This window comes from Vidua chalybeata, chromosome 3 (assembly GCF_026979565.1).
Source record: "Vidua chalybeata isolate OUT-0048 chromosome 3, bVidCha1 merged haplotype, whole genome shotgun sequence".
In the NCBI taxonomy this organism is placed as follows: domain Eukaryota; kingdom Metazoa; phylum Chordata; class Aves; order Passeriformes; family Viduidae; genus Vidua; species Vidua chalybeata.
Genome location: NC_071532.1, coordinates 68,058,287 through 68,071,415, shown reverse-complemented (window position 1 = coordinate 68,071,415; position 13,129 = coordinate 68,058,287). Strand labels below are relative to the sequence as shown.

At 42.3% G+C, this 13,129-nt stretch overlaps 1 protein-coding gene across 2 annotated transcripts in view; it reads right to left on the bottom strand.

Moving 5' to 3' along the window:
- The window catches only part of METTL24 (methyltransferase like 24), a 60,093-nt gene that overhangs the window by 22,408 nt on the left and 24,556 nt on the right, over nt 1–13,129 (bottom strand). For both annotated transcript variants that reach the window (XM_053938735.1, XM_053938734.1), the window contains exon 4: nt 8,054–8,282. In XM_053938735.1, coding sequence (XP_053794710.1) covers nt 8,054–8,282 — 229 coding nt within the window. The remainder of the gene's footprint in view (nt 1–8,053; nt 8,283–13,129) is intronic.

The window sequence follows — 13,129 nt, the reverse complement described above, 5'->3', positions numbered from 1 at the left end:
CCATTCTGCAAACAGGTATTTTAAATACTGCATGCACTGCTCCAGCAGCCGCGCTGGAAGCGCAGCCGCTCTGTGTGCAGCCCTGGCTGAGCACATGAGCTGCTTTGCAAAACGTGCATTCAGCCATCTAATCCTGCAGGAGATGTCCTGCTGCCCACTCCCCCCACAAAGGGGGGAAACCCTTTCCTTTCTGCTCTTTTGATCTTCTCTGCCAGACACTGCTGGATGCCTGTGGGAACGGATATTTACTCAAAAGAGTAAATGGTGTATGCTAGACCCTCAAGCCTCTTCATTAGAGGGGAACAAACATTTGCAGTCTGTTTGTGCTGCCCCAGCACCAGGCACGGATGGTGGGACACAGCTCCATGCTTGCATAAAGCCACATTATCCTGGTCTTGCTGAAAGTGAAAGCCAGCAGCAACAGGTCAAGCACATTGCAGCAGGACAAGGGGGCTGTTGGCACAGGAGGTTTGCAATAGAAGGCAAATGGTGAAGCAACAATTGATTCCAAAGCCCTGAGGAGCAAGACCTGCAAGTATGTGCGTGCAGTGCAAGGGACAGATGGCTTAGGCTACCATAAAACAGTGGATCAGAGTAAACTGCATTTTGGCTGCATTTTGGCCTTCTACGGTTTATTAACACAGTGCCCATGGGGGCCTTAAAAATGTAATTGAAGAAAGGAATCAGAGTCCCATCTTCAAAACATGTCCACCACACCTTAATGAACATCTCTTGCAGGATGAGAATCAGCAGCCCTGGTATATCCAAGTAGCTCCAGTCAAATCTGGTGGAGCACTTGGTTCCCATTGGCACTCACCAGAGCAATAAAGTCTTTTGAGACTGCACCTCTCCATTTTCATTATGCGTTTCATTCCATTTCTGATCCAAGGTGCCAACCTACCTCCCTTCTATTTGCTTGCAACCATGACAGGAAGAAAGCTGCATGTACATTTCTGAAAACATAAATAAAAATCATCACAAAATGCTTGCATAACCCAGATTTCATCTGGGACAGGCTTTCAGGAGGGGCAGGAAGAACTGCTAAGCCTTTGACTTCCGGATTTCAAATTTTTGAGAATGGAACCTTAAACTGCTGTCAGATCAAAAGAGAGACCAAAAAGGATCCAGACACTAAGGTGAAAGTATTTAAAAAAGATATGGCCAATTCCAATGACAAGAACTTGTAAACCATGACAGGAGGAGGGACAAATGTGGGGAGGAAGAAAAAGGCACAATTTTTTAGAGAGCTCCTAGAGGCTCTGGATAGGGCATTTATCTGAAGTGCTTGTTAATGTCAACACTACTGGGAAATCGTGAGAAAGATGGGTAGTGGAAAAAAACCAGGATGCTCATGGAAATTGGGTTGCTCTCAATTCTCATTAAACCCATGCCACACCATGGACCACCACCCTGATCAGATATTCAGTACCTCGGCCAAATTAAAACCGTAAAATTCACATTACTGTGTTTAAGCCAGGGTTAGTGGCTTAAGGAGGAGCTGTGGAGCGTGCATACAAGTCTCAGCTCAGCAGGTACCTGCATCTGGTACCACCCTGTGAAGCAGGGCAGGCTCCCCAGGCTCCTGCCGAGCTCCAGGTTTGGCAGGAGGAGGGAACAGGACTGACTGGTTTCCTACAGCAGCAGTACAGCTATGCTGACTCCACAGTGCCTGCAGTGAGTGCCATGCTCCTCTGAATGCAACTCTTAGACACTGAAATAGTCAAATAGGAAGGTGGAATTGAACACAGTTTGCACAGGTCTCTAGCAAAGCTGGGGGAAAGCGGATTTTTACTACCTGACTTTTTTTCTGAGGGGTCTTAACAACCAAAACAAAGGAAAAAAAAAAAAAAAAAGGAAAATAAAACCCTAAAAAGAATTGTCCTTCCCTTCTAATTTTTAGCAGACAATAATATGCTTTGAAAGTGCCTTTACTTCTTTTTTGAAAGATAACCTGAATAAGTTCTGCTTCAACAGTGCAATACTTCAAAGCTTTCATTACAATTCAGGTGTTGCACTAGGCCTTTTCCTAGGGGAAGAAAAAGCTATGGATTGTACCATATTCAGCCAATGGTATCATTAAAAAGATCTTTCCTCCATGCCTGACAATTGCGTACTAAACAGCACATTCAGGTCACCCTCTAGAAATACCAATATTCTTAACAATGTTTTGAGAAGTGCTCCTGGTGGAGAGAATTTAAATGAGGCAAAAGGAGATGTAAGGGACCAAGAAAAAACCCTGTAAAGGAAAGTGCATGAGGCACTTTGTGCACACAACACTAAAAGCAAGAGGTGGTGAGCAGTAAATCACTATCCAAAGATCTTTGCTTCCAGAAGCATGAGGTTGTCAAGCCCATTTTTAGTTGCAGCCAAAGTCTTCAATCTACCTACAATTAAAATACTACAGGCAGCAGCAGCCCCAGCTGATTAAGCAAATACAGACCTATCACCACTTGATTTCACTATCCCTGAAATGAAAAAAATACATACATGCAGGAAAGAAACACTGTGTGCCATGAGCTTGTGGATTACTCAGGGGCAACTATTACAAGTCTACAGAAGGCAGCCTTTCCAACTGCAGGTAGAAACATCTGCACCAGCTTGACTGCCTCTTTTCAGCAAGGGCAGTAAGATTTGCCAGCTCTCTGAGAGACCCCCAAACAAAGGGTTCCTGTGTGGCTCCAGTTTGTGCTCAAACTGCAGCAATGTCTGCCCGTGAATGAGACAAACTGCACCATAACAGTTTAGCTTGAGTCTGTAAGGACCTCAACAGCTATCTCAAATGTAGAAATCTAAGTTAATGGAGGTGAGGTTTGTGCTTCTCCATCCTGTGGTAGGTCATTTATTTAGACTATAAGCTCTAAGTGCTATGGTATTGCATCTGGCTGGTGCAAAAGAGTGCAGTACTAAAAAATGGACTTTGTTGAGCAGAATTACTCCTTCTTCAAATAGGTCATGACCAGCCATTTACATTATGAAAAAAATCAGTGTTCTGGGACAAAACTCTTTCTACTGTGCCATTCAGAAACTGATATAACAAGGAGACAGTCTGATGAGTCACAAAAAAGCAAACAAGATGATAAGCAGTAACTGCAGAATTTCCAGGGAAGGACAGTCAGGACACTTCCAGGAAGAAGGCAGTCACAGCCTGAGCCTTAGCAGAGACACCATTGAGACTTCTGAATAGTACTGATTGCTGATGCTCCAGCTGCAGGAGGGGCAGCACAACACAAATAAGATGTTATGGGAAATACAGGATCTCTCATGTTGGAGAAATCTTAGAAAGGCCAGTATGATAACCCTACAAAAGCAAAGGCTGTTCTTCACTGCTATATATAGATGGTAAATTACAGCTGCAGAAAAAGGGCCACTTAAGCTCAGAGACCATTGATTGCACAAGAAAAATTTGATGTAAAAATAATTAGGCTAAAAATCAGATGAAGGATGGATTTTTTCCTTCTAGAATTGAGATTTTGGAAAAGCCCCAAATAAGCATAAAAAGCAAAGACAAAATTAAACCCTTTCAAGAATTCAGAATTCCAAACATTTACTTCAGGATTTGTGGTGCAACGATTCAAAAGACCTGGTCTCATTTGTTCTTTCTGACACTAAGCCACATGCAGCAGAGCAGATCTGAACTTGTTGCCCCCCACTCCAGCAAGGTGATGGGAGCTGTTCCCCAGCTGCAGCAGCACCAGAGACAAGGACTCATGTCCCTGAAAGAGCTCTGGGCTTCTGAACTCCTGGCTTCTCATCTTGATCTCAGGATTCCACATCAGGACCAGTCTGCAGGTGCCCATCAGCTGGTGCTGAGGTCCTGCTGGGAGTTAAGACAAGCTGAGTGTGCAAACACTGGAGGCACCCACACACTGAGCTAGGGCACAGCAGCCCCTCAGTGAATGCAACTCACACTAAGCAACCCCCAGGCTCCTTGGGCAATACCTAAGTCTAGCCTTGCAAAGGATAACCAAAGTTAAATGATTTTGTCTAGGCAGGATCAAGAATTCAAAAGCCTGTTCTGTCCCCTACAGCCCTAAGCTATGCATAGTAAAGAGTAATTACTTCATTGCTACAAAACTTGAACATGGACATTTCCCAATATGAAGAGTTTATTTTTTGATTTGTTAATAAAATCACCATGCACATCTCAGCTGTTACACATTTTCTCTGGACTTTTATTTTATGCCTATTTGTGTACTACCAAAGAGCTGATTTTAAGCAAAAATGGTTAATCTTTTCTTTAATACTTGTCCTTTCACATCAGCCTTCACAAAGCTGAAAGTGCAGCATGAAATAAATGCTATAGTATTTACTTGAGGAGAAGAGCAAGTGATAAATTACTTGCCTTGGAGGAGATGATGTTATTAATCAAAATTACTTCAGGGTACAGTGTTTTGAAGTTGTGTTGAGTATTAAATAACAGGTGAAAGAAAGTTTTTTCCTTTTGAAATCCTAAATTGAAGCCTATTCAATAAAATGAAGCAAAATTACCCAAGTTGTTACAGAAAAAAAAAATCATTAAGAGAGAGTGTAAATTAAAGCCTTCAAAGAGAAATCAGGATGTAAGGATTGATTTGCATTTATTTTCATGACAATGACACAGTTTGCTCTCTTACACAATTTGTTTGAGATAACTTGAATGTCAGGAGTTGAACACAGCTCCCCTGAAAGTTACAGCTATGAGCACTTCCTGATTAAATTAGGGTTTTACTCAGCATTCTCAGATTCTCCTTTCCAGATTAATTTCTTTTACAAGAAACAACTGCATCCACGGGTGAGCCATACTGCCAAGGAATGCAAACTCATAGCACTTACTGAGGGCACAACAAGAGACTTCACCTGCAGAGCTCCAGAGGGAGGAAAACTACTACTGAAATAAGAATTTGCATGTGTGACCACTCTCCATTTGGGACAGAATGAACTCTTGCTTTTTTCTGCTGCTCAGAGCCTTTCTGTCAAAGGTTTTTAATTGTGCTTCCCAGCACAATCTTTGGAATACAGAATACACTTAGTAGCTTGGTTTGAATTTCTTGTTAAGGGTTAGCAGTGCATAGAAACAAGACAAGAGCCAACAGACATTAATGGAAATCAGGGATGTTCAGACTGGATATATGGAGAAACACTTCCATGAAGAGAACAATCCAGCAGGACAACAGCTGACCCAGAGAAGCTGGAAAGTCTCTGCTCTGGAGAAAATTCAGTGTTTTTCCAAGACCAGAGTGGATAAAGCCTTGAACAACCTGGTCTGACTTCACAGCTGGCCTTGCTTTGAGCAGAGGGCTGAACCACAAAGCCATTCAAGATCCCTTCTGACTTGAATTATCCAACAACTCTCTAGAAAGGAAGCTCTCTGTGCACCTATCACTATTCCATGGGAAACACCAGCACTGCAGCATCCTCATCCCTGTAGGTAGTTAGAGAATAGGAAAGTGATAGTTTTCATAAAGTTGAACTCCACTGCCATAAGAATCGTGGGCCCTCAGTGGCTTTCTCCCTTTTTTCCCCACTGTTCATCGAGAGTGCACTACAGAGTGTGCACATTCAGCAAAAAAGTTGAGGGCAAGGGAGGGATGAGAAGGGAAGATGAGCAAGATCAATTTTTACATCTTTATGCCTTCCTGTGGCTGATAAAATATTGCTCTTCTCAGAAGATACACCAGTAAATTTTCAGTTTAGATCTGTATATCAGGAAATAAGGCTCCCATGACATCCTTTGGAGATTATTCCAGGGCTTAAGAGATTTCACACTCTAATGGTTCCCAAAAATACTCTGACTACATGTTTCCTTTGTCAGCCACATCCTAATATATTACTAGATAAGTCCTCTGCCTCCAGGCTATTTACAATCCTCAGAGAACTGAGGGCTGTCTTGCCACATAGCCAGTTAGAAAGATCAAGTTCTTCTAATCTTATCTCACATACACTCTGACTCCAAAAAGTGTTTGTATTTCTTGCCAAAATATCAGGGTGGCTTTCCCTGGTATGGATGAGGTCCCAGTATTGCCTGCAGAATAGCAGGTGTGCTCGCATCTGAATCAGGGTGCAAATGAGCCCATCCAAGTTCTTTGATTTTCTTGCACACAAAACCCCCAAAATGCAAGTTTTGTTCTCAAGACTACAAAAGCAAGAACTCCAGAAGATCTTGTCTGTGCAGTCTTCCTCAGCCTGATTTTCTAACATCAGTGGAAATAGGGTCACTTGTAGGGTCTTGGATCAAGTCCCATATCTCAAAGAATAAAAGCATGGATAAAATGAGGCATTAACTTAAAATGCAGCTGCCTGGAATTCGTGCCTTGAAGTGGGAACAGAACAACGTTGAGGGTAGGCGGAAGAGTTTTTTACATTAAAAATGGGATGAAGAGCATGTTTTAATTTTCTAATTGAAAAAAAGTGCTTTGGAAAATATTCTGTAAAACTGTTTTGAATTAACTTATTTATTCAGTCAAGGGAACATTCCACTCACATTCACCAGAAGAATGGTGTCTCTACACAATATACAACTTCTCAGGCCACCTTCCTTCTAAGTTAAAGAAAACCTAAACAGAAAAATGTGAGGACAGTCAGCCCATTCAGGTATTCCACAAGTATGAAACACCAGAAAATCTGGTGTTACAGAGTGTGTAACACCTTTATCTCCCCTGGGAGAAAGTCAGCTCCTGACTTCACTAAGCCATAGCTTTGCACAGGGGAGCTCTTCAAATGCTACCAGAGCAAGAGGCTTTATACACTGTTCATAATGCACCAAAACACTTAACCAAATCCCATGTCATACATACACAGCTAGAGGAAAGCCTGGTTGCATGTGCTATGTGTGCATTATGTTACTTGGCTGCCATCCAGCCCGCTGTTTTCAGAAAGTTACACACTCAGTTACACACCCCCACATCCTTCTCATTCACAGAAGGTGTTACAACCACTCTCTTCTACCATGATAACCTGACACTGACCTCAGCAGGTCTGGTACGTCACAAGAATTGTACACTTTTTCTGGATTGGGTCATTAGTTTTTTGTTATATGACTAATTCTTCTAAAATCAAAACAATGCAAAGCACACATCAAAGAAAAGCCGTCTCTGTCTCCCCAGTTGTTTCACCAATGCACGGCCTAGTACAGTTACAGTATGACTAGAAAGAAGAAGGAAAAGGCTCATTTTCTTTGCTCTTATCCATAAAATGTTCCAATCAGTAGAGTTAAACCAAAAGAGAACAATTTTTTAAAGTAAAAAGTAAACCAAAAAGGACATGTTGCATTTTTAAATAACAAACCAAACAAATATTGCACTGCTTGCTTTGTAAATCTTACAGAAGAGCCCCTCCTTAGCCCAGGCTGCCTATTTCTTGAAAAACAAAGACAAGCAGAACTATCTGCAGGCAATGAAGTATATTAGCATTTGAATTCATGTTTGTATATCCTCTGAAGGAAAAACTCTCTTAAAAGCAACTAAGAACTTCCTGAAATGTATTATGGCAACATTTATTTGAGATTTGAAGATTCCTGATGTCTTTATAGTTCCTTAAAAACAAACTGGGAAATGCTAAAAAACACCCCACTGATTGCTGCCAATTTCAAAACAGGATGTTTTTGTTTTTGAGGACTGTAATTGGGAACAGTGACCTTGAAAATGTAAACAAGCCATCCATTACCTCTTCTCTTCTAATTACTGTTGCAAATATTGTTTTCTCTTTATAAACTTGTCTGTGTGAGTAGTTAAGTTTTCATACTCAGGCAAAGACCAGAACTTCCACAGGACTAAATGTGCTAGCACCCAATGTCACCAGATAGTTCAAGGGAAAAGGAAGTGAGGAGGAGAAAGAATGTATCTGCTATACGGCTAGGGATTTAAAATCATTGTGGCTGTTATCAGCACACAGAGAAAGCAAGACAGAAAAGGCACCCCTAGAAGAAATGCATTACAAGTACTGCTGAAGAAAAATCCACTATCAGGAGCACACCTTGGAAAGTGCTTGGTCTCCTCCGGCAGCAAGAAGGGAGATCTGGAGCTTTTCCAACACCTAACCCTGCAGTCAGAAACCAAACACCCAAGCTCTTCCTTACCTTCTGATGTCCAAATTCATTCAATACTGTGCCCAGCTTCTTTGTGTTGCTGCGAAGCTTATGAGCTGCAATGGCTGGGTTGGGATCCCTCCAGTCAATGGAGAGGCGATGGTACCAGAGGTGCCGGCCCTCCTGAACGTGTGCTGACTTGATGCTGGGGTCGAAGCGATGCACCTCACATCCACTGTTGGCCATGCTGAGCTCAAACTGGTTGTCATCGTTGCCTAGCCTATGTTAAAAAAAAAACCAAAAACAACACAGTAATTATTACTACAGCAAAAAGAACTATAAGTGAGTAGGATGCTCTGAGGATGAATAACATAATTTGAAGAAAATTCAAACTCAGTGCAATTTAAGAACTTTCTAGGCAAGAACTAAACCACTTTTAGCTGAGCTGATAACTTTCCCAAAGAGCTTTTCCTTAATTCAGAAGTTGGAAAAAATTGTACAAAAGTAAATTAAACATTGGAATCTTTGTGTTGCCATTATTCATATTAATATTTTATGTTTATAGATATTCCTCTATTTTCAATTTGCTTTTTTCTTGAAAAGTTTACAATACTTTCCTTAGTCCCTGCTGCACAAACTTCCAATAACCAAGCCATAAGCAGAAGAGAAAATACATTTAAAATGTATGCAATACTACTTTGTAAAAATCTGGCATATTTCATATCACATCTGTCCCCTGTTACAAACATGATCCACAGTGACCACCAGTTTGGACAAGACACAAGAACGTAATGCCTCTCCTTCTCTGTGGACAGGAAGACACAGATTTCAAATAGTATATTTTAAAACAAGCACTTTTCAACAGTAGCAGAGTTGTTACATAAACTTGAGAGAAAAATCACTGCTAATTTGGTGAAGATCCCAAAGAAGAAGAAAAATTAATAGCCCCACTGTACAGCAGTGTTGTCTCAGTCCCTGCCTCTGTGAGAAGATATGTTTTAAAAGGCTGTGCCATATTCCCACCTCCTACAGCCCAGTGGTTCACACTGAGTGCACTAAAACTAAAAGAATCTGGTATTTACCATTGCAATCACATATCTGAACCACAGGCCTTCCCTACTTTGTAAAGCAGGATGTTCTCTTCATTCCTACTCCTGCAAGCTTATTCCAAATGCGATTCAAATCACGCACTAAACATTAAACTTAAACAAAATTATGCTGTTTGATGTACACACAGGTAGTACTGAGAAGAGAATTAAGATTTTTTCAAATCAGTTGTACTGCAAATTGTACAACTAAGGTTATCACTCTGTGCTAACAGCAGAGCATTTATCTATTGTGCACAGACCATGACAGGGCAGTACTCTTAGATGTACTAACAGAGCACCTGCAGCTCTACACCTCAGTTATCCTAAGCAATGGTGTGGGTCTGAAATAATTTTGGCTATTTGCATCAATACGTGAAATGTGGCACATTTTAAATCACGTCACACACTATGGTACAACATTAGGTCAGCACTAAATAATCTACAGAGATGACATACAGGTAATAGAAAATGAATTCAGCTCATGAAACAATGTGTGGAAGAGCATTTGTTTTGTAAGTTACCAAAACAGTATGACACTTGCTGTGATACTGGCTAAGCACACTGTAACAATACCCTAGGACACTGTCTTCTCCTCAACCATCTTCCCTTTCCCTGGGAAAACAGGAGGAGACAGGGTGTGCAAAAATAGCCCAGCATGCTTTTAAGAACAACCCTAATTCACAGGATTCCAAACCATACAGCTGTGTGGGAGGAAAAGAGAGGAGTTTAATGTATTCAACACACATTAGGAAAAAAGTTCAGAAGTTAACCAAGTGAATCAACATGTTTGTTTGCATGTGGCTTTCTACAGAAGGGACAGTGATGGACAAAGAGCGGTGTAATCCCTTAGGAATGAGATGCTGGCTAAAAATGAACAGCATGGGAATTGTTAGGGACAGTTACAGCATTAGTGATGAGCCCACCAGCAAGTGATGGCCACATGTGTCCATGACACACTTCTAACCATACCAGCTGGTACAATGCAGAGGGCCAGATGCTTTTGGTGCAGACAAACCTCAGGCTGCCTCCAAACAGATTGCTGCTCATGTGGACTGCAAAGAGAGCTTCACAGTGGCAGAAAACAGGAAAAAAAAATACAGATGAGGGTAAAGAGGGGCATGATGTATCTTCTGGCACTCTAGTTAACAGCTCAAATTTATGCATGAAGAGAGGTCTAGCCAAATATATAGGAGAGAAAAGCAGGTCTTCTCCAAAGGAAATGGTTCAAAAAATGCCTGGCCCACACATGATCATGCAAAGGCATAATGCAGCACAAAATGACAAAAAAAAATTAGGTCTCCTAACAAAGATTTAGTTACTTAAAAGAAAGACATGTTACTTAAAAAGGGATCATGATTTTAGAAGGATGATGTAGAGGTCATAGAAGACTGGCGAGGCCTTTCCTCGCCATCAGGAGAGAGCAGCTGCTGCTTCCATCAGCAGCAAAATAAAACCTGCCGAAGAAACTGACCTATTTTTCCCGTGAGGGAGAAGGCAGCTCGGTGACAGAGTTCCCCGCAGTGCCCTGCGGTGGGGCAGAGGGGGCATTCCCAGCAGCGCGCACAGCGCCCGTCTCTCCCGGCCGCGTGCGAGCGCAGGGAAGGCTCGCTGGCCCCGCTCCCCGCCGGCGGCAGGGCAGCGCCGCTGAGCCGGGACACAGCGCAGCACAGCGGGCAGCAGTGTCCCTTGGCTGTTCCCTGCTCCCAGGCTTCACAGAGGGTCACGGGACACAGAGCCTTGCGCTCAGAGTAGACACTGGGCTGCAGCTTGCACTGGATGAAGCATCGCACCGGCCCCTGCACCACCCGGGGGCACAGGGAGCACAGGGTGGCACAAAAGCTGCTTTGTCCACTCCAGTACGGCTCTAGTGGACACCTGTAGCTGATCCAGCCCGAAAACTGCAGGTACTCCAGCTCCTACAGTGACCACAGGACAGAGCTATAAACACATGCGAGTTAAGGTTCAGCTTTCCCTTTCTCTGTTTCCCCTCCTCCCCTTCTCTTTCAAAGGAAGATAACTGAGCTCAGCAGCTCAGGAAAAAAACGATGGACCCCCTGCGTGAATCCTAAAGCTTCTACATACACTTTAGGATGCACCTGAAATGGCATTTATGCTGTATTACAGCAAGACTCTTTAAACCTCTGCTGGTAAGTTTCTGAAATCCCATTCATTTATGTTATCCCAGCTTGAGTGCCTGCCCGTGGTGTTTGTAACTGACTTAGTTTAATCTAAGCAGATTTAGCACTAATAACTAGAGCTCACTAATGCATATTGCAATTATATATCACACCGGGAAATCCTGTCCCCCAAGCAAAACCATTGCTGCCTCCCAGTAGTGGAAGCAACTAATACTAATCTAAAAAGATACCCAGATGTTCCAGACTGCTCGCTCCCATTCACAAGTAACCTCTTCTGTAGCATTCAAGAAGGCAAAGCCTAAGCAGCATGTTTTATTCCAGTTCTAAAGATATATGGATTTAATTCAGGATTCCCAGTAACATTCCCACTGAACTTTCACATTTGTCCTCCATCCATCCTCTCCGCAGTGAATGCTCTTCATTAGAAGCAGCTGCTCCCCATTTGCTCTTTATGAAGCATATGAGATAACAAAAATGTTTAAATGGGATTTTTGCCTTAGAACAAAATTACTTTTCTGTCTGTCATAAACTAAAGGAAGTGAGTCTGAGGGGAAGAATTATGCAGTAACGAGCTCCAAAGTTTGCAGAATTAAAGTGGTGGATTTAAGACTGCTTCTCCATAACCTCAAGTATTTCCCTTTAATATTTTAGGTGTTTCATGTCATTCATCCTGGTTGGTTACTTACTGCATGTGTGTATCTGATGATTGATGGAAGAGCCAAAACCAATTTTGATCTCTGCTAAACCCTAGTGTTCCATCACTACAGAAAATCTGGCACTCATGCTCCCTGGACCATACACAGAACAGTACCACGTATAAAGCACTGGTAGGCACACACTAGCTCAGTTTTGTTCAAAACCATTAGCAAAATATCTCAGTGCTGGTCAGCTTTGTGCCTAATCTGCACTTCCTAGCACAGATTAAATCAACTCTGCATTGTGCCTACTGGACAATTCAACAAAAACACCATTCTCAATCCACATTTCATCCTTAAGAACAGGGGAAAAGGACATCAACATAGGAGCTCAGGTCTTCTATAAATGATCATGCAGCTTGAAGGGCAAGGTCTAGGTTAATTCCACTGAACTTTGAGTACTTTGCCAAGACATCTAGAACTGGCAGCCACCTTATCCCAGACTTCCACTATTATCAAAGGAAAGCTGTACCTACCTCCAGAATGCTATTTATTTTAGCTGATTTTCCACCTGAATGTGCTTGCCTCTCCCTACTGACTACTAGAAGGGTCCTCAAGCAATAACTCAGTACTACAGTCAGACAGTAAAGTCTGGAACTGAGCATGCACAGCATCTCTCCTAACTTTTATAGGAGCATGAAAAGCTGAGAAGGAAAAAAATCTTGTAAACCTCTATTTTGCATCAATGCCAGGTAAGTATAATTTGAAATCTATTGCAAAGAACACTCAGAAAATAAGAAGCAACAGTAGTCAAGAGAAATCTTCTCTTGAAGATATGTGATTTGAAATACGTGATTTGTCTCTAAGGGGCATGTTCTTGTTCTGCCACAGAGCAGTGCTGTTGAACAAAACCTGAGAGCACCTCCCTCTCAGAGGATCTGGGTCTTTACAGCTCAAATAAACTCAATCAAAGTATAAACCCACTCAAATTAACCAAAACCACTCCCTTTGACTGAAGGGCACACTGCCTCCCCTCCACACTCACTGCAGGTGTTACCTGCCATGAGAAATGCCACCCTGGCACGGTTCCTTGCTATCCACCCTTTGTAAATCCACAGCAGCAAAATCACAGCAATAAACTGCACTGGTTCAAGGGAGATGAAGACTTTCAATACACCTCTAACCTAAAGCTGCTTCTCAGGACAGCAACTACAGTTTTATTAGGCAGCTCTACGTGGTGATCTGTGTGAAATGAGCTCCAGATCC